General features: G+C 43.6%; 1 protein-coding gene across 1 annotated transcript in view; it reads right to left on the reverse strand.

Moving 5' to 3' along the window:
• The window catches only part of LOC126059823 (core histone macro-H2A.2), a 73,817-nt gene that overhangs the window by 26,338 nt on the left and 20,123 nt on the right, over nucleotides 1-27,356 (reverse strand). Inside the window, exon 2 of the mRNA XM_049855819.1 lies at nucleotides 12,509-12,739. Coding sequence (XP_049711776.1) covers nucleotides 12,509-12,680 — 172 coding nt within the window. The 5' untranslated portion in view covers nucleotides 12,681-12,739. The remainder of the gene's footprint in view (nucleotides 1-12,508; nucleotides 12,740-27,356) is intronic.

Here is a 27,356-nt window from a genome sequence, read left to right on the forward strand (position 1 = left end):
TCCCACATCAATGCCCCAGGTTGCTCCTGTCCCAAGGCAAAACAGATGGGAAGGACTGACTTATACTGCAGGATAAGGAAATACTTAACCCAAAAAGTGAATTCCTAATGGAGATAGCCATGAGACCTGGGTAGGAAGGTACACTGGGGCCTAGGGTCTTCCATGTATCCCTCAGGACCTAAGCACATTTCTGACTAATAAATGACGTTTGGTAAATGTAAGCAATTTTCCTAGAACTATTTTGTATGCTATCAAATTTTTTTGGTCAACATTAAAGAAAAATCTAGCTCCGAGTTGGTTTATGCCATTTTTATGTCTTTCCCATTTCTCCTGTTTTTATTATTTTTCTTTCTTCCTCAATTTCAGAAAGGTGTTCTGCTAAATCAAATTTGGCTGCCTTCAAAAGTATGAATGAGTCTTGAAAAATCCCTTCCCTTAGAAAGCTAAAGTCAGTGTGCCAATGTGTTGTCGAAGTGATAATACAGAAAAATATGTGTGTGCATGAGCGTATTTTGTGTGTGTGTGTGTGTATGTTCAAGGGATCTGCTAGTACAATGACATAAATACTGAGCTCTAAAATTAACAGGCGATTCTGTATGAGTCTTTACAATCAATCTAATTTCAAATAAAATAGCAGATGAAACTGCCATTATTCATAAAATGGTACTAGTAATAAGCACTTGGCATAAGTATGCCATATTAACTAAGCAAATGTGATTAACAAAAAATTAGAATAAAATAAACATTAGAGTTAAATATTTATATGGCGTTCCCACAATGAAAAGCGCTAAATCACTGCAAACTCATTCTTACATCATCTTTTTCAGGTTATTAAGCAATGAACATTGTGTTTTAATCTTAACAAAAAGAAAGGGAGCTCCATTGTTACAACCACAGCTTCATTTATACAGGGATCATGTTTTCTGAATCAAAGATCAGGGTAATGGAGTTTCAGAAGTAATGAGCATACTTGTTGGGACAATGTTGTTGTTAGCTGCCATCAAGTTGGCCCCTGACTCATGGTGACCCAGTGCACAACAGAATGAACCCCTGCCTGGTCCTGCACCATCCCCAGGGTTGGCTGCAGATCAGACCGTTGTGATCCACAGGGTTTTCACTGGTTGGTTTTCAGAAGTAGGTTATTTGGCTTTTCTTCCTGGTCCATCTTAGTCTGGAACCTCTGCTGAAACCTGTTAAACATCTTAGCAACATGCAAGTCTCCACGACAGACAGGTGGTGGCTGCGCATGAGGTGCACTGGCCAGGAATTGAACCTGGGTCTCCTGCATAGAAGGCGAAAATTCTACTACTGAACTACCACTGCCTCATGTTGGAACAATGGGAGAAAGTATTTGAAATTAATGCTGTATTAGATAATCTGGTTGCCGCATTTGTTTGCTCAACATTTTCTTTCTCTTAGAAAAGGATACCATCAAGAAGAAATTAAAATGTAGTTATAAAACTCTCACAAATCAGCTTGCTTTACCATTCTAGGTTAACCTGTATTATCCCCATTGGGGACAATAAAGAGGAGTTTCCGTGCGCGCGCATCTCAGAGGAGGGACACTGCCATTTCCAGGCCCAACCTGGGAAGAAGGGGCACTCCACTCACCTTTTTTTCTAGGATGGGGATTAGGGTCGGGGGAACTAAAAAGTCTTCCAATTTTAAACGTTTGAGCAGGAAAAACTGAATTGAACGTAGCATCTAGGGCCATCACTTTCCCGCCTCCTGTCACCTGCACTTAGAGGAGGAAGTTAAGCTTCTTCCCTGTTACGGGCTGCACTGTGTTCCCATCAGAGTGTGTGTCCACTTGGCTAGGCTATGATTCCAAGTATTGTGTGGTTGTCCACCATTTTGTGATCTGATGTGATTATTGTAAGTTTTGTAAATCCTTATCGCTATGATATTAATGAGGCAGGATTAGTGGCAGTTATGGTAATGAGGCAGGACTCAATCTACAGGATTGGGTTGTATCTTGAGTCACTCTCTTTTGAGTTATAAAAGAGAGAACCAAGCAGAGAGGAGAGGGACCTTCTACTACCAAGAAAGAGGAGCCAGCAGTGGAGTGTGTCCTTTGGACTCGGGGTCCATGTGCTGAGAAAATCCGAGACCCAGGAGAAGATTGATGACAAGGGCCTTTCCCCAGAGTCAACAGAAACAGAAAGGCCTCTCCTGGAGCGGGTGCCCTGAATTCGGATTCTAGGCTCCTAGACTGTGAGAGAATAAATTTCTGTTTGTTAAAGCCATCCACTTGTGGTATTTTTGTTATAGCAGCACTAGATAACTGAGACACTCCCCAAGTTCATCAAATTTCCCAGCAGCATAAGAAGCAGTGCTGATGGGAAACATGGTATGCTTGGGGCCTTCAGGTCATCTCAAAGAAGCTCGGGTTGTTTTCAGACTGACAGAGGCACAGACGTTAGGTTTACAGATGGAATATCGGCAGGATTGAAACGCGACCAAGGAAGAGACTAAAGGCAGCAATTCCACATACAGCACAATGCCTGGGCCACAGGTGGAGCTCAGGGAGTGGGCCACGAGGCTCTCTCAAACTAAACCATTCTGCAATCATTTAAAAGAAGGAAAACCTTGATTATGTGCTCTAGTGCAAAAGCAGAGGTAGAATTTTTTTTTTCTTTAAGAAGAAAAACTTTGTAATAATACACAGCAGAAAATCTAGGCCATGGAGTTCTTTCCTCTGTTGGATTTTTAGTCTGAACATCTTATGGGACAAGGACTTCACCATTTAAGTGTCTGAAATAACGTTAATCATTATTAATACTTTCAAATGTTATTATGATGAATATATTCACATTCACATGAACTATAAAAGTTTGCTACTTGAGTGATTTTATTGATTTTAGGCACACAAGTATTCTTATATTGACAGTCAAGAGGAAAACCAGTTTATATAGCATACATTTCTCCTACTGCAAATTTTGTGGGAAGATCTTTATTCTGTTAAGTGGTGGAGACTTCTGCAGAAGTCTATAACTTCCATACCCCTCACTTCTCAGCAAGTCACACTTCCAGCAATAGTAACCACCTGAACACAGCTGAGTCTCTGGTAGTAAAAACAATGATTCCGTTCGCCAAGAGGGACATTAGAAAGCTCCTGCACATTGTTCTGGGAGAGACTGTGTCTTCTTGTCTTGTACACACCATAATCTGACCCTGGATATTTCAGCCCGGGAAGGTGGGGAAATACCACATGAAGTGTAGACTTGGAATGGAGGGCGTGGGGTGGCCACTCCTTTGAGACCCTCTCCCCACTGGTTCCTTCATTGTCCACTAGGCCTCCAAGTGGCTGAGCCCCTGAGTCTCTGTCTGTGTCCTCTGCTCTGCTTGGCTCAGTCTACAATGACTTTTGTGGCAACTCCATCCAATTCATGGCCCCAGTTTCCACCCATGTGTCCATGCTACAAATCTGTACCTCCAGCCCTGCCATGGTGTCACCTGGACAGCCTCACCTGGGTGTTCCACAAGAAACTCAAACTCACCATGTCCCCAAATCAAAATCATGATAGCTTTTCCCAAACCTGTTCCTCCCATCTCCATTGGGACTGGCACCTCCAAACACACACTGCTCCTATCAGAGACCTGGGGGTCATTCCCTCCCCTCCGTCTTCTTCCTCCCAGTCACTAGGTGGGGCCCATCCCACCTCATCTACCTCATTTATCTTTGCCCCTCTTCTCTGTACTTGTTGGCATTGCCTGGGTTAAGGCCCTCTTCTTTTCTAGCCCAGATCATTGTAATGGCTGTCTAAATGGTTTCCCGCCCCTAGTTTTGTCCTCCTCCAGATCCATGCCAACGAAGCCACAACTGGTCCACAGATAGCTTTGTGCAAATTAGAAAAAGCTGTCATTTCCTTAAGACACTGTACGTCCCCATTTTGTCAGAACAAGACTCTTTACTGCTCTCTGCTGGAAATTCTCATAATAAATGAGTTAATGCCTGGTAGGAAACCCTGGTGGTGTAGTGGTTAAGTGCTATGGCTCCTAACCAAAGGGTCGGGGTAGTAGTTAAGCTCTATTAAGGTGCTGGAACACTGAATTAGTAAATACTGAACCATTGCCGGAAACCCTGGTGGCATAGTGGTCAAGAGCTATGGCTGCTAACGAAAAGGTTGGCAATTCGAATCCACCGAGGCGCTCCTTGGAAACTCTACGAGGCAGTTCTACTCTGTCCTATATGGTCGCCATGAGTTGGAATCAGCTCGATGGCAATGGGTTTGGTTTGGCTTGGTTGAACTATAGCTCCTAGGGGAAATGTAGGTTAGGTTCCTGTGAGCCTCTGGTTAGAACATTTTCATCAGCTAATCAATACATATCAATACATAACCCTTTTTTATGTGTGTTTCTGTTTCAACACTCCTTATTTAATATATATTGCTGATTCATTAACATCGACCTCATGGTCAACAGCACTATAACTCATGTCTGAATGAAGCTTATCTAACACATGTATTTTCTCCATAAGGCATATCACAGCCTTTTTGTGCTTAGGAACACGGACAGTACTTCAGCACTATGCTTGTGGGCCATTTTAAACAGCAAAATTACCAACAAAAAGCACAAAAATGTGAAAACTGTGGCACTAAACATGCCACGAAAAGGACAGTGGCTTCCAGTATGTGAGCCAAAACAAGAAGGCAGAGCATCGCCTGATGCGACGTCAGCTAGGAACATGCATGTCGGGAGACTCGAGTTTTTTGCTGCTCGGCGCGTTTCTGTCAGTGACTTCGAAAGTGCTGACAATATTGATTTTGGGCTTTCAAATAAATGTTAGAGAATAGGCAAATTCACAAATGTGGAATCCATGAGTAAAGAAGATTAAAATTTATACAAATCTTTGAGGTCTGTGATGTGAATGATAGCCTTTTAAATATGTGCCTTTGTGCAGTGTGTGACCTGCACAACCATACTTGGTGACCCTGGCTGTCAAAGTAACCTTTTCAAAATGCAAATCTAATATATGAAAATCATTAGGTAAAAAAATACTTGTATTAATGGCTATCCATTGCCCTCGAGTTGATTTCGACTCATAGCGACCCTATAGGACAGAGGAGAACTGCCCCCATAGGGTTTCCAAAGGAGCAGCTACTGGATTCCAACTGCCAATATTTTGGTTAGCAGCCAAATGCTTAACCACTATGCCACCAGGGCCCTGGCATTAAATGGATAAACCTCAATTATCTGGGCAAAGTGTGTAAATGATGAGTTTCTATGTTACACAATAATTCAACCCTGTCCTTCCAATTAAAAATCCATTAAAGAGCATTTTTTCACTATAAAAAATAATTCATTCTCAATATCTTACATTTATGCTATGTCAATTATTAATACAAAATGTTTTTCTGGAATTTTTTTTTTCAGTCCATTTTTCGTCATATCCATTGTGGACATGAACTGGGCCAATATCATCACCATTCTACAAACTGATCAGCTGAATTATGAATGTGATAACCATTTTTTTTTTTAACCATAATGGGAGGCTGGAGCATGTCTCAGGTTGGTGGGACATTCTAGATGACCAGTTAAGCATGCACTATTCCCCGGATCATACAACTTCCCCCAGTAAGTTGGGAGTAGAAACATGGTATGGTTCTATCTACTGCCATCACGTGCAAACCTGAGGCCAGCCGGGCAGCCAGCCCAGAGCCATCAAGCATAGCAGACTGCTATCTCTTCTCAGAATTGCTGAAAAATTTGTGCAACTCCTTTTTCATTGAGTAACACCCCTACCTCTTCTCTTGCTGGCCATTCCTGAGGTCCCAGATTCCCTTTCGGGGTGCAATGAATGGGTGAGAGGACCTTTGAGAGACCACAGACATGGATCTGAGAGGAGCGAGAAAGTGGCCCGAGGAAACCCACCATCCAGGGCGGCTCTCAGGACATCAGCAAGTGAATCCCAGTTCACTGCTGGGATGTGGGGAGAGATCAGAGCTGAATGCTGCAATTTAAAGTTGTTGTGAGGGCCACTTAGGAAAGGCTGGCCAGATAATACTCTGCACGGAAGAGGAGGGGGGTCTTCAGAGACAGTGTCCCCACAGGAAGGCATCGTGGTGGACATTTGTTCCCAGATGCTCCTGCCCTTTTGGAACCTGGAGGAGGTGCCTTTTCCTCTTACAGCAGAGTCTCCAGTGGGTTCCAGAGTCCGCAGGGACCCACTTCCTTGACGAGCTGCAGTCTCCAGTAACTCCAGTCTCTCTCCCTCCCTTGTTGGTGCCAGGAACCCTTTGGTGGTCTGCTGAGGCCCATGGACCCCTTCTCAGAATAAGGTTTTAAAAATGTATAAATATAAGACATAGAATAACATTATGTTAAGTGAAGGAAGCCAGACACAAAGGCCACGTATTGTATGATTCTATTTATATGAAACACCTAGAATAGGCAACTCCATAGAGCCAGAAAGTAGATTAGTGGTTGCCAGGAGCTGGGAGGAGAAGGGAGTGCGGAATGACTGCTAACGAGCACGGGGTTTCTTTCTGGGGTGATGGAAATATTCTGGAATTAGACAGCGGTGATGATGGCACAACCTACTGACTATACTAAAAACCATTGAACTGTACTCTTTCTTTAAAAGAGTGAATTTCATGGTATGTGAATTATATCTCAATAAAAAAATACACAGGATGACAAAACATCCCATTAGGTTAAAAGATATTTTTCAAAATACTATAAATATCTGATATATAGTAATGTATGTACTTTTTTATTAACACATTAAATAAGAAGATCTAGCGGCAAGTCTAATAAGTACTGTGGTTTTGGGGTAACGATAAGCGTAAATGATCTTTCTAGATACGTATAACAACAGTAACACAGGTAATGAGAAAACCTCGGGGATTTCTGTTGGTGAAAAAGCCCCAGGTGTTGCTGACATTAATGTGATTTGTTGCCCACATTCAAAAAGGAAGGAAATGCTAAATGTCAGGGAAGGTTAATGAAAATGAAGATGTACTCTTTCCCATTCAAGTTCATGGAGCCCTGAATCTGGGGCCAAGGACACAAGGTTAAAGACCCGTGCTCAGGCTCAAGCCTCTTTGATGTAGCATTCCCCGCCCCCAGCTCCTACTCCACCAGCTGCCATCCTCTCTTCCTCTTTTGGGGTCAAACCCCCTATAAGAGCTCCCCACCCCCTGTCTCCAAGTCCATACTTCCTATTCCTCAGCCCATTGCATTTTGGCTTTGACCACCCCATCATTCTCGCCAAAGTCACCTATGACCTACAGGTGGCTACGCCATGGTTCCCTGTCTTGTTCTTCTATCAGCATGACCCCGTGTGAGCGCCTGCCACCATTAATAACTTCCTCTTCCTTTGTTTTCTGTGGCTTCACTGTCTCTCATGTTCCCTCCTGAAACCCTTGCTGTTCTCTTCAGCCTCCTGTGCCACCCTTTCTCTTTCTACCTGGCCGTAAACCCGGGCATGCTGGTGCTGCTCAGGGCTGGGTCTCTCTCCAAGTGACCTCACTCACTCCCATAGCCTTAAACCACTCAGTCTATCCAAATGTCGCTGTGCCAGAATCTCCAGCCGTCAGCTCTCTTGGGCTCTGGACACGCCTAGTAGGTCTCCACTTAAGAATAGCAACTGGTGGATTCGAACTGCCGACCTTTTGGTTAGCAGCCAAATGCTTAACCAACGTGCAACATTTATTGAGTAACAGCCGCATTTATTGAGTGGCTACCATGTGCCTGGAGGGATGCTAAGCACTTTTCATGCATTATCTTAACTTATTCTCACAATAACATGAGGAGTAAACCAATGTGTCCCCGGTTTCATAGCTGATACGTGGCAGGGCCAGAATGCAGGATAGGGGGGCCTGAAGCCAGCGTTCCTAACCACTTTGTTCTCTTGGGCATTTCATAGACACCAAAAACTCAATAGGTTCCAACTGAGCCCCCTACGTCCCATCCTGTCTCTCCTCCATTGTTTCTACTTCACTACAGGCTCCATCTTCATCCACCAGCTACTTTCTCTTCTTCTAAGCCAAACTCCTTATATGCTTCTCCAGTACTCTTGTCTCTGAGCCCCCTTCCTGCTCCTCAACCCATGACAGCCTGGCGTGAAAGAAAGTAGCCAACGCAAGCCTGAAAGATTTGGGTCACCTTTGATGCCTCTCCCCCTTTATTCAATCTGTTCTTGAGCAGAGCTGACTTTACTTCCTAGATGTCTCCCAAATTTGTCCCTTTCATCTCACTATCCCCACTGCCCAACCATAGTGCCAGCCACTGTCAGTTCTCAAAAGCTCTGCTGCAACAGCCCTTTTGGTCTCCTGGACTCTGATGTTGCTCCTGTCAACTGTTCTCCACCTAAGCCTGAGTGACCTCCCAAAGTACCACCTCCACTTTTTGACGCCCCCCCCGTAGTGTGTGTGTGTGTGTGCATATGTGTGTAGCATGTGCATCCTCAATGTAGCCCTCAAGGACCTTCATGATACAGCCCCTGTTGTTGCTGTCAGGTGCCATTGAGTCGGTTCTGACTCTGTGTACAACAGAATGAAATACTGCATGGTCCTGTGCCATCCTCCCAATCATTGTTATGCTTGAGCCCATTGTTGCAGCCACTCCGTGAATCCATCATATTGAGGGTCTTCCTATTTTTCATTGGCCCTCTCCTTAACTGAGAATGATGTTCTTCTCCAGGGGCTGATTCCTCCTGGTAACATGTCCGAAGTATGTGAGACATAGTCTCACCATCCTCGGTGCTAAGAAATATTCTTGTTACACTTCTTCCAAGACAGATTTGTTGCTTCTTTTGGCAGTCCATGGCACATTCGATATTCTTCACTAACACCACAATTCAAAGGCGTCAATTCTTCTTTGGTCTTCCTTATTGTCCAGCTTTCCCGTGCATATGAGGCAATTGAAAACACCATGGCTTGGGTCAGGTGCACCTTAGTCTTCAAGGTGACATCTTTGCTTTTCAACACTTTAAAGAGGTCTTTTGCAGCTGATCTGCCCAATGCAATGCGTCTTTTGATTTCTTGACTGTTGCGTTCGTGGATGTTGACTGTGGATCCAAGGAAAAATGAAATCCTTGACAACTTCAAGATTTTCTCCATTTATCATGATGTTGCTTATTGGTCCAGTTGTTAGGATTTTTGTTTTCTTTATGTTGAGGTGTAATACATACTGAAGGCTGTGTTCTTTGATCTTCATCAGTAAGTGCTTCAAGTCCTCTTCACTTTCAGCAAGCAAAGTTGTGTCATCTGCAGGTCGTTAATGAGTACCCCCTCAATCCTGATGCCCTGTTCTTCATATAGTCCAGCTTCTCGGATAATTTGTTCAACATACAGATTGAATAGGTATGAAAGGATACAACCCTGATGCACACCTTTCCTGACTTTAAACCATGCAGTATCCCCTTGTTCTGTTCGAATGACTGCCTCTTGGTTTGTGTACAGGTTCCTCATGAGCACAATCGAGTGTTCTGAAATTCCCATTCTTCACAATGTTATCCATAATTCATTACAATCCACACAGTTGAATGCCTTTGCATTGTCAATAAAACACAGGTGAACATCTTTCTGGTATTCTCTGCTTTCAGCCAAGATTTATCTGACATCAGCAATGATATCCCTCGTTCCACGTCCACTTCTGAATCCAGCTTGAACTTCTGGCAGTTCCCTGTTGATGTACTGCTGCAGCTGCTTTTGAATGATCTTCAGCAAAATTTAAATTGTGTGTGATAGTAATGATATCGTTCAATAATTTCCAAATTCTGTTGCATCATCTTTCCTTGGAATGGACACAAATATGGATCTCTTCCAGTTGGTTGACCAAGAATCTGTCCTCCAAATTTCTTGGCATAGACGAGTGAGCACTTATAGTACTGCATCCTTTTGTTGAAACATCTCAGTTGATATTCTGTCAATTCCTTGTTTTTTGGCAATGCCTTCAGTGCAGCTTGGACATCTTCCTTCAGTACCATTGGTTCCTTATCATCTGCTGCCTCCTGAAATGGCTGAATGTTGACCAATTCTTTTTTGGTATATATATATATATATATAAAAACCCAAACCCATGGCCATTGAGTCGATTCCAACTCATAGTAACCCTATAGGACAGAGTAGAACTGCCCCACAGGGTTTCCAAGGAGTGCATGGTGGATTTGAACAGCTGACCTTTTGGTTAGCAGCCATAGTTCTTAACCACTACACCACCAGGGTTTCCCTTTTTGGTATAGTGACTCTGTACTTCTTCCATCTTTTTTCAATGCTTCCTGCATCGTTCAATATTTTCCCCGTAGAATCCTTCAATACTGCAACTTGCTTGAATTTTTTCTTCAGTTCTTTCAGCCTGAGAAATGCCACCCACGTTCTTCCCTTTTGGTTTTCTACCTCCAGGTCTTTGCACATGTCATTATAATACTTCACTTTGTCTTCTTGAGCCACCTTTTGAAATCTGTTCCGCTCTTTTCATCATTTCTTCCTTTTGCTTTAGCTACTTGACATTCAAGAGCAAGTTTCAGAATCTCTTCTGACATCCACTTTGGTCTTTTCCTTCCTGTCTTTTTAATGACCTCTTTTTTTCTTTATGTATGATGTCCTTGATGTCATTCCACAACTTGTCTGGTTTTCAGTCATTAGTGTTCAACATGTCAATCTATTCTTGAGATGGTCTCTAAATTCTAGTAGGATATGCTCAAGGTCGTACTTTGGCTCTGGTAGACTTGTTCTAATTTTCTTCAGTTTCACCTTGAACTTCATATGAGCAATTGATGGTCTGTTCCACAGTCAGCCCCGGCCTTGTTCTGACAGATGATACTGAGCTTTTCCATCATCTCTTTCCACAGATGTAGCCCCTGCTTACCTTGAACCTTATCTGTCAGTGGCTCTTGTTTCCCAGTTATCCTCCAGGAACCCCGAACTTCCTCCCATTGCTGGAAAAGGACATACTTCTTCTAAACTTTGGGTTTTCATCCTCATTCTTCCTCCACTGGGACAGTCTCTCCCTAGCTCCACCCCTGACCTGAATCTAGCTAATGCCTACTAATTCTCAACTCTGGCTATACACTAGAACCACCTGGGGAGCCTGGAACAATTCCGATGCCCAGGCCACATGCCAGACTGATCAAATTGGAATGTCAGGGGTGGGAGCCAGGCCTTGGAATTTTCAGTCGATCCACGGAGCAAAACCAGGAACGAGAACCTGACTTAGGTCTTAACCAGAACCAGTTGCCATTGAGTCGATTCTTACTCATGGTGACCCCCTGTGTGTTAGTGTAGAATTGTGTTCCATAGGATTTTCAGTGGCTGATTTTTTGGAAGTAGTTACTACCTGGCCTTTCTTCTGAGGTGCCTCTGTGTGGACTCGAACTTCCAGCCAAGCACATTTATCGTTTGCACCACCCAGAGACTCCTAGATCTTAATGATCTTTGCTTTATATTAGGTTACTTCCCTACCCCCAGCCCATATCTCCTCTAACTTTCCAGGCTAACGTGCATCTCACTGCATGTGATGTGTTGAATGCTTGTTGTCCCTACTGGACTGTAAGCCCAGTGAAGGCAGGGCCACGTCAGCTTGTTTTCCACTGCATCTTCGAGGCCTCACCCAAAGGAGGCACGGTATCAATATTTGTTTCATGAATGCTGAAAGTCATTTCAAGGATGACAGGAGGCTTCCACATCTTGACCTCTCTTCCCTAAACAAGACCAAAAGAACACATTGACACCCCTCAAACCTAACAAAAATCCCCCTTTCACTTATTCATAACCTGTTGCCTTTGAGTCGGAATCGACTCGACGGCACTGAGTTTGGAGTGTTTTTGGTTGCCTCTGAGTCAATTACCGACACATAGCAACTCTAAAGGACAGAGAACTGCCCTATAGGGTTTCCAAGGAGCAGCTGGTAGATTTCAACTGCCCACCTTTTGGTTAGCAGCCTAAGCTCTTAACCACTGTGCCATGAGAGCCCCAGCTCTCTTATTCATAGTGGCCTGCAATTCCGCTAATAATGATTCATCCTTTTGGCTTAACTCCTTGTCTCAATAAGATGCAAATACAGCTTGAAGATATGACACCTTAACCAAATTAGTAATTTATACTTTGCCCTGAATGATTTTATCAGCTCTGAGTGGAGGGGGGGATGAGAAGAATTACCATTTATTGAATGAATCCTGTGCACCAGGCATTTTCCAAACATTAGCTCCATCACGTGAATGAGCTTGCTCTGGAAATACCCGAACACAGAGAGGTTAAGTAATTAGCCCAAGGTAACACACCCAGGTTTGAACCAACACCCAAGCCTGTGCTCTCTCAACTCCAGCCTAAGGTTGTGGGTAAGAAAACACAAAAGGAAAGGAAAGGACACAGACAAGGCAGAAGACCAACTTCACCTTCTCCTACATTTGACCCAGGGCCAGGAGGGTGCATCCAGCATCCAGCTGGGACTGACCCAGTGGTGAAGGAGTGTTATTGGCAAGGCCATCCTTCCAGGTGCTCGCCCGTGACTCCTGTCTTCTTTCACACTTCATGTCCAACCCACCAGCGCATGTTCACATTACCTGCCAGGTACTCGATGACGGCTGCCATGTAGACAGGGGCACCCACGCTGATCCGGTACTTGAATGTCCCTTTCTTCAGGTAACGCATCAGCCTCCCCACCGGGAAGATGACACCGGCCCTGGCTGAACGGGACAGCTTGGACATTTTCTTTTTCCCACTTCGGCCTGACATCTTGCCTTAGTTTCCCTCTCAGCTTGCTGACACAGTGGCCTCCCGGCACTAACAGAATGCTGGAAAGGAAAGAAGGCAGGGTTGAGGGTGGGTGTTCGGCAAGCATCTTGGAAACTGATGTGGCCCCAGAGTGGTCATGTTTCCTGTGATAGGCTGAAAAATGACACCCAAAGATGTCCACAGCCTAATCCCCAGACCTGTGAATGGTACCTCCTATGCCCAAAGGGACTTTACAAATGTGATTCGATCAGTGACCTTGAGATGGTGTTATGGTTAAGATTTTGTGTCAGCTTGGCTGGGCTGATTCTCAGTGTTCTGACAGTCATGTGATGTTGCGATCACTTTCCTATTGACGTTTGAGATTTGATCACCCCCACGATGGGATCTGTTTTGAGTAGCCAATCAGCTGAAGGTGAGTCTTCTTGGTCGTGTGGCCTGCATCAAGTGTGGGCAGATGTGCTGGCAGGGCTCGATCTTGGGATCTGTTGACCTCATAGCCTGTAAGCAAGAGTCCTGCTCCCCAACCTGCCAGTCTTGGGTTCACCAGCCCACTGTGGCAACATGAATCAGGAGAAGCCTCTATCCTGACCCATGGACTTGGGATGTTACAATCTCTACAACCACATGAGCTGTTTCCTTGATATAAACCCTTCTTTATATATTTATACGGTTTTACTCTATAGAACCCAGCCTAAGACATTTGGTACCAGGACTGGTTCTAGAGAAACAAAATTGTAAGATTGAATTTTCTAAATTGGTTCTCAAGTCCGGTTAGTCTTAAAGATATTGATGAGTCTGCTTCCAATAGTAAAGAAGGCACTGCTAATCCATGGGTTGAGGTGGCAATTATCACCACCAATAGATCACGTATTGGTGAAAGGCGAGGCTTGTATGTATGTATGATATGCATGTACGGTATCTTTCTACAATTTTGTCTTAATGAGAAGTATAAGGAAGCGGGTTGGTTGGTCCTACTTTTGCTAGACAAACTGATGAAAGAAAGAGATGAGCTCAGGGCTTCAGAGTTAAAGCTGAAGTGCCACATAAACGGCCTCAAAGTTTCCACTTGTGCCTTGAAAGAAAGCTTTATTTCTTGTAGCAACAGAGCTGATATTACTGAAAACCAAACCCGGAGTCTTATTGTAAGACTGGCTGAATTACAACACCAACTCAACTGCCAACATCAAGAAGTGCCTGAAGTTACAGTGAGGGCATCGATTGGGAAGAAATAGGATCCTGAAACCTGGGATGGGGACATATGGGAAGAAAATCAGGATGCGGGAGACACTGAGCCCCTAAATTCCATTGAATCACTCCTGCCTACAGAACCATTAGCCCTTTCACTCCTATCTAATGAGATTAACCCAGCTTTTGTTTGAGTCATTGCCTCAGATATCACCTGAGGCAGATGCTTTACAAGACAATGCTGAATGTTCTCAAAACATTTCCCCACCGATTTTGGCTTCTAGACCTATAACTACACTTAAGTCTCAGCAAGCCCCAAAAGGTGAAGTACAAGAGGTGGTATGCTACACTCCAAATTGACTCTTCTAATATGTACAAACAGAAACCTGGGGAATATGTGTGGGAATGGCTATTAAGGGTGTGGGATAAAGATAGATCAGTCTATTCATATAGGCTTATGAAGCACAGATTCTTCATTCAATGTTTCGGCTTGAGAAGTCAGGAAAGGATCTAATAGTTTATTTGGCTGGGTTGCTGAAGCATGAATTACGTGGTGGCCTACATTAAATCAAGTTGAAGTGCCAGACCTGCTTTGGTATACTGTAGAAGTTATCCAAAGGCTTAGGAAAATTGGCATCCTAGATTGGATTTATCACGTAAGGCCCCCAGACCCACACATGGAGTGCCCAGAGAACACACCTTTTTTTTTTTTTTTTTTTTTTTTTATAATAACTTTTATTAAGCTTCAAGTGAACGTTTACAAATCCAATCAGTCTGTCACATATAAGTTTACATACATCTCACTCCCTACTCCCACTTACTCTCCCCGTCTTGAGTCAGCCCTTTCAGTCTCTCCTTTCTTGACAATTTTGCCGGCTTCCCTCTCTCTCTATCCTCCCATCCCCCCTCCAGACAAGAGTTGCCAACACAATCTCAAGTGTACACCTGATATAATTAGCTCACTCTTCATCAGCGTCTCTCTCCCACCCGCTGACCAGTCCCTTTCATGTCTGATGAGTTGTCTTCAGGGATGGTTCCTGTCCTGTGTCAACAGAAGGTCTGGAGAGCATGGCCGCCGGGATTCCTCCAGTCTCAGTCAGACCATTAAGTTTGGTCTTCTTATGAGAATTTGGGGTCTGCATCCCACTGCTCTCCTGCTCCCTCAGGGGTCCTCTGCTGAGCTCCCTGTCAGGGCAGTCATCGATTGTGGCCGGGCACCAACTAGTTCTTCTGGTCTCAGGATGATGTAGGTCTCTTGTTCATGTGGCCCTTTCTGTCTCTTGGGCTCTTAGTTGTCATGTGGGCTTGGTGTTCTTCATTTTCCTTTGCTCCAGGTGGGTTGAGACCAATTGCTGCATCTTAGATGGCTGCTTGTTAGCATTTAAGACCCCAGACGCCACATTTCAAAGTGGGATGCAGAATGATTTCATAATAGAATTATTTTGCCAATTGACTTAGAAGTCCCCGCAAACCATGTTCCCCAGACCCCCGCGCTTGCTCCGCTGAGCTTTGAAGCATTCATTTTATCCCGGAAACTTCTTTGCTTTTGGTCCAGTCCAATTGAGCTGACCTTCCATGTATTGAGTGTTGTCTTTCCCTTCACCTAAAGCAGTTCTTATCTACTGATTAATCAATAAAAAAACCCTCTCCCACCCTCCCTCCCTCCCCCCCTCGTAACCACAAAAGTATGTGTTCTTCTCAGGTTTACTATTTCTCAAGATCTTATAATAGTGGTCTTATACAGTATTTGTCCTTTTGCCTCTGACTCATTTTGCTCAGCATAATGCCTTCCAGGTTCCTCCATGTTATGAAATGTTTCAGAGATTCGTCACTGTTCTTTATCGATGCGTAGTATTCCATTGTGTGAATATACCACAATTTATTTACCCATTCATCCGTTGATGGACACCTTGGTTGCTTCCAACTTTTTGCTATTGTAAACAGAGCTGCAATAAACATGGGTGTGCATATATCTGTTTGTATGAAGGCTCTTGTATCTCTAGGGTATATTCCGAGGAGTGGGATTTCTGGGTTGTATGGTAGTTCTATTTCTAACTGTTTAAGATAACGCCAGATAGATTTCCAAAGTGGTTGTACCATTTTACATTCCCACCAGCAGTGTATGAGAGTTCCAATCTCTCCGCAGCCTCTCCAACATTTATTATTTTGTGTTTTTTGGATTAATGCCAGCCTTGCTGGTGTGAGATGGAATCTCATCGTAGTTTTAATTTGCATTTCTCTAATGGCTAATGATCGAGAGCATTTTCTCATGTATCTGTTGGCTGCCTGAATATCTTCTTTAGAGAAATGTGTGTTCATATCCTTTGCCCACTTCTTGATTGGGTTGTTTGTCTTTTTGTGGTTGACTTTTGACAGAATCATGTAGATTTTAGAGATCAGGCGCTGGTCGGATATGTCATAGCTGAAAATTCTTTCCCAATCTGTAGGTGGTCTTTTTACTCTTTTGGTGAAGTCTTTAGATGAGCATAGGTGTTTGATTTTTAGGAGCTCCCAGTTATCGGGTTTCTCTTCATCATTTTTGGTGAGAACACACCTTTTATCACAACGGTGAGGAACAATTTGTGAAGGGAGCCTCAGCATCCTTGAAGACTGCTGTGATTGCTATTTTATGTAAATCACATTTGACAGTGGGAACTGCCCTAACTGAATTAAGACACCTAACTATAATGGGGCTGATTAGAGCCCATGGTGGTAGGGGCCAAGTGGTGGCACTCAATCGACAAAGACAAGGTGGGCATGGTTACCACAATGGGTGGCGTAATGGATAGCAGAGTCAAAGCAGTAATCAGAATAGTCTGACTCGTATGGACTTATGGCATTGACTACATAGTCATGATGTCCCCAGGAGTGAAATGGATAAGACAATTACTAAATATTTACTTGATCTGTACAAGTGGATGAATTCTAGGTCAAGTGAACAGCAGTCTAACTTGAATCGCCAGAATAGAGTCATGGCCCCTCAATCAATTCCCAGACTGGGTTGAGTTTACAGACCCACAATCCCTTGATTGAAGGGGAGGCTGGGTCCTCTTGAGGAAAGACTCCAATACACTGTCAAAAATTTATATTTTTAATCTTTCTCCCAGCCTTCCCCAAAGGGATGTACGGCCTTTTATGAGAGTGAATGTTCACTGGGGAAAAGGAAATAATCAGAGTTTTTTTGGGGGGGGGATAACCGGATACTGACACTAATTCCAGGAGACCCAAAACATCACTGTAGCTCACCAGTCAGAGTGGGGGCATATGGAGGTTAGGTTATTAACAGAGTCTTAGCTCATGTCCATCTCACATTAGGTCCAGTGGGTCCCTGAACCAATCCTGTAGTGATTTCCTCAGTTCCTGAATGCATAGTTGGAATGGATATACTCAGCAACTGGCAGAACCCCCACACTGGATCCCTGACAAATGGAGTAAGGGATATAATGGTAGGAAAAGCCAAGTGGAAGCCATTAGAACCGCCCTTACCTAGGAAAATAGTAAACCAAAAGCAATACTGCATTCCTGGAGGGATTGCAGAGATTACTGCCACCATCAAGGACTTGAAGGAGGCAGGGGTGGTAATTCCCACCCATCCCCATTCAACTTGCCTATTTGGCCTGTGCCAAATGGATCTTGGAGAATGACAGTGGGTTACTGAAAACTTTACCAGGTGGTGACTCCAATTGCAGTTGCTGTCCCAAATGCAGTCTCATTGCTTGAGCAAATTAATATACCTGGTACCTGGTATCCAGCTATTGGTCTGGCTAATGACTTTTTCTCCATACCTGTTGTGAAGGACCATCAGAAGCAGTTTCCCTTTAGCTGGCAAGGCCAGCAATACACTTTCATTTGCCTACCTCAGAGCTACATCAACTCTCCAGCCTTATGTCGTAATTTAGTCCGCAGGGAACTTGATCGACTTTCCCTTCCACAAGACGACACACTGGTCCATTACACCGATGACACGCTGATTGGACATAGTAAGGAAGAAGCGCCAATGACTCTGAGGTTATTAGTAAGACATTTGCATGCTAGAGGGTGAGAAATTAATTCCACAAAAATTCAGGCACCATTCACCTCAGTAAAATTTCTAGGGGTCGAGTGGCATGGGGCATGCTGAGATATTCATTCTGAAGTGAAGGAAAAGTTATTGCATCTGGATGCTCCCAAAGCTAAAAGGAGGCATAATGCCTAGTGGACCTCTTCGGATTTTGGAGGCAGCATATTCCTCATTTTTGTGTGCTACTCTGGCCTGTTTATCAAGTGACTCGAAAAGCTGCTAGTTTTGAGTGGGGCCCAGAACAAGAGAAGGCTCAGCAACAGGCTCAGGCTGCTGTGCAAGCCACTCTGCCACTTGGGGCCATATGATCCAGCTGATCCAATGGTGCCTGAAGTGTCTGTGGCAGACAAAGATGCTGTTTGGAGTCTTTGGCAGGCCCTTATTGGTGAATCACAGCACAAACCCTTAGGATTTGGGGGCAAAGCCCTGGCATCCTCTGCAGATAACTACTCTCCTTTTAAGAAACAGCTTTTGGCTTGTTACTACACCTTAGTAGATACTGAGTGCTTAACCATGGGACACGAGGTCACCATGTGGCCTGAGCTACCCATTATGAACTGGGTGTTGTCTGACCCATAGAGCCATAAAGTTGGAAGTGCACAGCAGCAATCCATCATTAAATGGAAGTGTTATACACGAGATCGGGCCTGAGCAGGACCTGAAGGCAAAAGTAAACTGCATAAGGAAGTGGCCCAGATACCTATGGTCTCCACTCCTGTCACATTACCTTCCATCTCCCTGTCTGCGTCTATGGCCTCATAGGGAGTTCCTTATCATCAGTTGACTGAAGAAGAGAAAACTTGTGCCTGGTTTACCAATGGTTCTGCATGATATGCAGTCACCACTTGAAAGTGGACAGTAGCAGCACTATAGCACCATTCTGGGACTTTCATGAAGGATGGTGGTGAAGGGAAGTCCTTCCAATGGGCAGAACTTTGAGCAGTGCACCTGGTTGTTCACTTTGCTTGGAAGGAGAAATGGCCAGATGTGCAACTGTATACTGATTCATGGGCTGTGGTCAATGGTTTGGCTGCATGGTCAGGGACTTGAAAGGAACATGATTGGAAAACTGGAGACAAGGATTTATGGGGAAGAGGTATGTGGATAGATCTCCCTGAATGGTCAAAGAAATGAAAATATTTGTGTCTCATGTGAATGATCACCAAAGGGTGACCTCAGCAGAGGAGGATTTTACAATCAAGTGGATAGGATGACGCATTCTGTGGAAACCAGTCATTCTCTTTCCCCAGCTACTCCTGTCATTGCACAATGGACTCGTGAACAAAGTGGTCATGGTGGCAGGGATGGAAGTTATGTATGGGCCCAGCAACATAGACTTCCACTCACCAAGGCCGGCTTGGCTACAGCCACTGCTGAGTGACCAATTTGCCAGCAGCAGAGAACAACACTGAGTTCCTGATATGGCACCATCCCTCAGGGTGATCAGCCAGCAACCTAGTGGCAAGTTGATTACATTGGATCACTTCCATCATGGTTTTGTATTTACTGGAATAGACACTGTGGATTTGGATTTGCCTTCCCTGCATACAATACTTCTGCCAGAACTACCATCCGTGGACTTACAGAATGTCTTATCGACCATCATGATATCCCACACAGCACTGCCTCAGATCAAGGGACTCACTTCACAGCAAATGAAGTGCAGCAGTGGGCCCATGCTGGTCTTACTATGTTCCCCATCATCCTGGAGCAGCTGGCTTGATAGAATGATGGAATGGCCTTCTAAAGACACAATTATGGTGCCAGCTAGGTGGCAATACCTTGCAGGGTTGAGGCAATGTTCTCCAGGAGGCTGTAGATGCTCTAAATCAGCATTCAGTATATGGTGCTGTATCTCCCATAGCCAGGATTCATGGGTCCAGGAATCAAGGGGTGGAAATGGGAGTGGCACCACTCACTATTACCCTTAATGACTCACTCACAAGATTTTTGCATCCTGTCCCTGTGACTTGATGCTCTGCAGGTCTAGAGGTCTTGGTTCCAAAGGGAGGAATGTGCCCACCTGGAGACACATCACTGATTCCATTGAACTGGAAGCTAAGAATGCCACCTGGCCATTTTGGGCTTCTTATTCCTCTGGATCAACCAGCATTAAGAAAGGAGTTACTATACTGGCTGGTGTGATTGATCCTGGTTATCAAGAGGAAATTGGATTGATATTACATAATGGAGGTAAAAAAGAGTATGCTTGGAATGCAGAAGATCTGTTAGGGTGTCTCTCAGTACTACCATGCCCTGTGATTAAAGTCATTGGAAAACTGCAGCAACTCAATTCTGACATGACTACTAATGGCCCAGTCCCTTTAGGAATGAAGTTTTGGGTCACTCCACCAGGCAAAGAACCACGATCAGCTGAGGTGCTTGCTGAGGGCAAAGGGAGTACAGAATGGGTGGTGGATGAAGGTAGTTCTAAATACCACTTACAGCCACACTGCAGAAAAGAGCACTGTAATTGTTCCCTGGTGATGTAATGTTGCAACCACTTTTGAATGATCCTCAGCAAAATTTTACTTGTGTGTGATATTAAAGATATTGTTCAATAATTTCAACAGTCCGTTGCATCATCTTTCTTTCGAATGGGCAAAAGTATGGATCTCTATCAGTTGGTTGGCCAGGAAGCTGTCTTCCATATTTCTTGACATAAAAGAGTAGCACCGCCAGTGCTGCATCCATTTGTTGAAACATCTCAATTGGTATTCCATCAATTCCTGGAGGCTTGTTTTTCTGCTTTTTATGTGTGCATCAAATATTTTTGTTTTCTTCACTTATATAAGATGTAAATAGGGCTAATGCATTTTTGGTTCTATGTGTGTTCATTGTATCATGTTAGGTGCAAGTATGACTTTGTAATTGTCTTTGTTCAGAGATTATGTATGGTTTAAGGAGATGTGTACAGGTACCAAGCTGACAAGGGGTGGACTGTGGTGGTTAAGATTGTGTCAACTTGGCTGGGCCATGATTCTCAGTGTTTTGCAGACATGTCATGTCATGGTCACTTCTCTGTTGAGATTTAATATGTGATCACCCCCATGATGGGATCTGCTTTGAGTAGCCAACTGGTTGAAGTGGAGTTTTCTTGGTCGTGTGGGCTGCATCGACTGTGGGCATTCTGGCAGGGCTTGGGGGCTCTTGCTCATTCTGGATCCTGCAGCTGGCTCCTATTCATCTGAGCTCTGGTTCTTGGGACTTGAGCTAACAGCTTACCTGTGGTTTTGCCTGCTGATGTTGGGATTCATCAATCTCACAGCCTGTGAGCAAGAACCCTGCTCCCCGACCTGCCGATCCTGGGTTTGCCAGCCCCTATGGCTATGTGAATCAGAAGCCTCTATCCTGACCCACGGACTTGAGACGTTACAGCCTCTACAACTGTGTGAGGCATTTCCTTGATAGAAATCTCTCTATATATACTTATACGCTTTACTGGTTTTGCTTCTCTAGAGAACCCAGCCTAAGACAGATGGCGAAGCTAACCTGGATTATCCAGGTGCATAAATGTAATTGCAAACCTTATAAGAGGGAGGCAGGAGATCAGAGTGAGTAGTAGGAGGTGTGATGGAGCAATGCAAGGAAGGGAACATCAGCCAAGGAATGCAGGCAGCCCCTAGAAGCTGAAAAAGGCAAGGGCATGAATTCTCTCTGGAGCCTCCACAAGGAACTAACTTTGCCAACACCTACACTTCAGCCCAGTGAAACTGATTTTTGACTTCTGACCACCAGACCCATAAGAGAATTAGCTGTGTTGTTTAAAGGCAGTAAGTTTGTGGTAACTTGTTACAGCAGCAACAAGATAATTCATACAATTCCTCTTTGCCCTGATTTGTTTCTGCCAATTTCAATAAATGTTGTTAGGTGATGTCAAGTTGGTTCCAATACATAGTGATCCTACATACAACAGAAAAAACACTGCCCAGTCCTGTGCCATCCACATAATGGTTGTTATGCTTGAGCCCATTGTTCCAGCCATTGTGCCAATCCATCTATTTGAGGGTCTTTCCCTATTTCACTGACCCTCTACTTTACCAAGCATGATGTCCTTCTCCAGGGTCTGGTTCTTCCTGATAACATGTCCACAGTACATGAGATGAAGTCTCACCATCCTCACTTCCAAGGAGCATTCTGGCTGTACTTCTTCCAAGACAGATTTGTTCATTCTTCTGGCAGTCCATGGTATATTCAATATTCTTTGTCAACGCCGTAATTCAAAGGCATCAATTCTTCTTTGACCTTCCTTATTCATTGTCCAGCTTTTGCATGCATATGAGGTGACTGAAAATATTATGGCTTGGATCAGGTGCACTTTAGTCCTCAAAGTGACATCTTTGCTTTTTAACACTTGAAAGAGATTTGCCCAATGCAATACATTGTTTGATTTCTTGACTGCTGCTTCCATGGGTATTGCTTGTGGATCCAAGTAAAATGAAATCCTTTACAACTTCAATTATTTTCTCTGTTTATCATGATGTTGCTTATTGGTTCAGTTATGGAGATTTTTGTTTTCTTTATGTTGAGGTGTAATCCATACTGAAGGCTGTAGTCTTTGATTTTCATCAGTGCTTCAAGACCTCTTCACATTCAGCAAGCAAGGCTGTGTCATCTGCATATCACAGGTTATTAATGAGTCTTTCTCCAATCTTGATGCCATGTTTTTCTTATAGTTCAGCTTCTCAGATTATTTGCTCAGCATACAGATTGAATAGGTATGGTGAAAGGATACAACCCTGATGCACATCTTTCCTGACTTTAAACCACTCAGTATTCCTTGTTCTGTTCGAATGACTGCCTCTTGGATTGTGTACAGGTTCCTCATGAGCACAACCAGGTTTTCTGGGATTCCCATTCTTCACAATGTTATCCATAATTCGCTATGATCCACACAGTTGAATGCCTTTGCATTGTCAATAAAACACAAGTAAACATCTTTCTGGTATTCTCTGCTTTCAGCCAAGATCTATCTGACATTAGCAATGATATCCCTCATTCCATGTCCACTTCTGAATCCAGGTTGAACTTCTGGCTGTTCCCTGTTGATGTAATGCTGCACCACTTTTTTTTTTTTTTTCCTGCAGAGAAATGCATTCATTTTATTATTTTTTTTAATTAATTTTTATTGTGCTTTAAGTGAAAGTTTACAAATCAGGTCAGTCTCTCATACAAAAATTTACAAACACCTTGCCGTTCACTCCTAATTGCTCTCCCTCTAATGAGATAGCACAGTTCTTCCCTCCACTCTCTCTCCTCATGTCCATTTGGGTAGCTTCTGGACCCCTCTGCCCTCTCCTCTCCCATCCAGACAGGAGATGCCAACATAATCTCATGTGTCTACTTGATCCAAGAAGCTCGTTCTTCACCAGTGTCATTTTCCATCCCATATTCCAGTCCAGTCTCTGTCTGAAGAGTTGGCTTTCGCAATGGTTCCTGTGTTGGGCTAACAGAAGGTCTGGGGACCATGGCCTCCAGAATCCTTCTAGTCCCAGTCTGACCATTATGTCTGGTCTTTTTACGAGAATTTGGGGTCTGCATCCCACTGCTCTCCTGCTCCCTCAGGGGTTCTCTGTTGTGTTCCCTGTCAGGGAAGTCATCGATTGTGGCCAGGCACAATCTAGTTCTTCTGGTCTCAGGCTGATGTAGTCTCTGGTTTATGTGGTCCTTTCTGTCTCTTAGTCTCATAATTACCTTGTGTCTTTGGTGTTCTTCATTATTCCTTGCTCCAGGGCTGCACCACTTTTGAATGATCTTAAGCAAAATTTTACTCGTGTGTGGTATTAACAATATTGTTCAATCATTTCCACATTTTGTTGCATCATCTTTCTTTGGAATGGGAAAAAGTATAGATCTCTTCCAGTTGGTTGGCCAGAAAGCTGTCTTCCATATTTCTTGACATAAGTGAGTAAGCACCACCAGTGCTGCATACATTTGCTGAAACATCTCAATTGGTATTCCATCAATTCCTGGAGCGTTGTTTTTTGCCATTCCCTTAAGTGGAGCTTGGACTTCTTCCTTCAGTACTGTTAATGGACTGAACTGTGTCCCTTCAAAGTTGGGTCACCTTGGCTAGGCCATGATTCCCAGTATTGTGTGGTTGTCCTCCATTTTGTGATCGGATGTGATTATCCTATGTGTTGTAAATCCTAACCTCAATGATATTAAATGAGGCAGGATTAGAGGCAGCTATGTTAACAAGGCAAGACACAATCTACAGGATTAGGTTGTATCTTCAGTCAATCTCTTTTGAGATATAAAAGAGAGAAGGGAGCAGAGAGGAGAGGTACCTCATACTACCAAGAAAGAAGTGCTAGGAGTGGAGCACGTCCTTTGGACCTGGGGTCCCTGCCTTGAGAAGCTCCTAGACCAGGGGAAAATTGATGACAGGGACCTTACCCCAGAGCTGACAGATAAAGCACCCTGAATTAGAATTTCTGGCCTCCTAAACTGTGAGAGAATAAACTTCTGTTTGTTAAAGCCACCCACTTGTGGTATCTCTGTTATAGCAGCACTAGATACCTACCTAAGACAAGTACCATTGGTTGTTGATCATATGCTACCTCCTGAAATGGTGGAAGGCTGACTAATTCTTTATGGTATAGTGACTCTGTGTATTCCTTCCACCCTCTTTTGATGCTTCCTGAATTGTTCAATATTTCTCTGTAGAATTCTTCAATATTACAACTCGAGGCTTGAATTTTTTCTTCAGTTCTTTCAGCTTGAGAAATGCCAAATATATTCTTCCCTTCTGGTTTTCTAACTCAAGGTCTTTGCAAATTTCATTATAATACTTTGTCTTCTCAAGCCATCCTTTGAAGTCTTCTGTTCAGCTCTTTTACTTCATCATTCCTTCCATTCACTTTAGCTGCTCTACTTTCAAGAGAAAGTTTCAGAGTCTCTTCTGACATCTATTTTGGCTTTTCTGTCTTTTTAATGACCTTTTGCTTTCTTCATGTATAATGTCCTTGATATCATTCCACAACTCATCTGTTGCTTGGTCATTAGTGTTCAATGAGTCAAATCTATTCTTGAAATGGTCTCTAAATTCAGGTGGGATATCCTCAAGGTCGTATTTTTGCTCTTGTGGAACTGCTCTAATTTTCTTCAGCTTCACCCTGAACTTGCATATGAGCAGTTGATGGTCTGTTCCACATTCAGCCCCTGGCCTTGTTCTGACCAATGATATTGAGCTTTCCATTGTCTTTCCACAGATGTAATTGATTTGCTTCCTGTGTGTTCCATCTGGTGAGGTCCAGGTGTATAGTCACAGTTTATGTTGTTGAAAAAAGTTATTTGCAGCGAAGAAGTTGCTGGTCTTGCAAAACTTGATCACGTGATCTCCAGTGTCATTTCTATGTCAAGGCCATATTTTCCAACTACAGATCCTTTTTGCTTTCAACTTTCAAATTCCAATGACCAGTAATTATTAATGGATCTTGATTGAATGTTTGATCAATTTCAGATTGCAGAAGTTGGTAAAAATCTTCAATTTTTTCATCTTTGGCCTTAGTGGTTGGTGCATAAATTTGAAGGATGGTCATATTAACTGGTCTTCCTTGTAGGCATATGGGCATTATCCTATCACTAATAGCATTGTGCTTCAGGATAGCTCTTGAAATGTTCTTTTTGATGATGAATGCGATGCCATTCCTTTTCAATTTGTCATTGCTGGCATAGTAGACCACAGGATTATCTAATTCAAAATGGCCAATATCAGTCCAGTTCAGCTCAGGAAAGCCCAGGATATTGCTCTTTATGCATTTCAGTTTTGAGGGCTTCCAGTTTTCCTAGATTTATACTTCGTACATTCCATGTTCCGATTATTAATGGATGTTTGCAGCAGTTTCTTATTTTTAGTCATGCCACATCAGCAAATGAAGATCCGGAAAGCTTGACTCTACTTATGTCATCAGGGTCAACTCTACTTTGAGGAGGCAGCTCTTCCACAGATGTATGTTGAGTGGCTCCCAAGCTGAGGGGCGCACCTTCCGGCGCCACATCAGACAGCGTTCCTCTGCTGTTCAGCTGAGGGGCGCACCTTCCGTCGCCACGTCAGAGAGCCTTCCTCTGCTGTTCATACGGTTTCCACTGACTCGTTTTTCAGAGTGAACCACCAGGTCCTTCTTCATAGTTTATCTTAGTCTGGAAGCTCAGCTGAAACCTGTCCACCACGGGTAACCCTGCTGGTATTCGAAATACTGGGGGCATAGCTCCCAGCAACATACAAACCACCCCAGTATGACAGACTGACAGATACATGGAGTTTGATAAACAGTAGTTAGTCAACATGATGTCTTAGTCGTGTAGTGCTGCTATAATACAAATACCACAAGTGGGTGGCTTTAACAAAGAGAAATTAATTTTCTCACAGTCTAGTAGGCTAGAAGTTGAAATTCAGGGCTTCAGCTCCAGGGTAAGACTCTCTCTATGTCGGCTCTGGAGAAAGGTCCTTGTCATCAATCTTCCCCTGGACTAGGAGCTTCTCTGTGTAGGAGCCCTGCGCTCTGCTCCCAGTGCTGCTTTCCTGGTGGTATGAGGTCCCCACTCTCTGCTTGCTTCACTTTCCTTTCATCTCTTGTAAGATAAAAGATGGTTCAGGCCATGGTCCAGGGAAACTCCCTTTACATTGGATCAGGGATGTGACCTTAGTAAAGGTGTTAAAATCCCACCCTAATCTTCTTTAACATAAAATTACAATCACAAAATGGAGGACAACCACACAATCCTGGGAACCATGGCCTAACCAAGTTGACACATATTTTTGGGGGACACAGTTCAATCCATGACATATGACTATGCCTATTATAAATGTTAGGAGTCTCTGGGTGGTGCAAACGATTAATGTGCTGGGCTGTTAACTGAAAGGCTGGAGGTTCATGTCCACCCCAAGATGTCTCAGAAGAACAGTCTGGTCTACTTCTGAAAACTAAGCCATTGAAAGCTCTATGGAGCACAGTTCTATTCTGACACACATGGGGTACCCTTGAGTCAAAATTGGCTCAACAGTGCCTGATTTAACAACTATCCCCAAGGTGAATAATGTGAGTTTGAAGCATTTTATGACAGATATCACAGATCTTGGTTTTTCTTTTTCCAAATGTATTATATTTAAATGCTTGTATGTATTTACTGCTCTCCTATTTTATACGTTGTTTTGCTGCCAAAAGATGTAGGTATTTGTCAACGTTAAGTATAAGCACAGATGAGCAAAGAGCCTTAGAATATTAGCTCTTTGACAGAAAGGCACAGGGATAAGGTTAGCTTTGAATAACATAACTCAGAGCTGATGTGTGCTTTTCAGATAGAAATATTTTCTGAATTCCCCAGTAATACAGCACTCTTAAAAACGGAAGCAGGTCGGCAGAGGCAATTCTATTGACTATGCTAATCCAGAGTAACCAAAAACAGTAAAATAAAAGCCATGATGC

The sequence above is a fragment of the Elephas maximus genome, chromosome 16, assembly GCF_024166365.1.
Source record: "Elephas maximus indicus isolate mEleMax1 chromosome 16, mEleMax1 primary haplotype, whole genome shotgun sequence".
Taxonomy (NCBI): Eukaryota; Metazoa; Chordata; class Mammalia; order Proboscidea; family Elephantidae; genus Elephas; species Elephas maximus.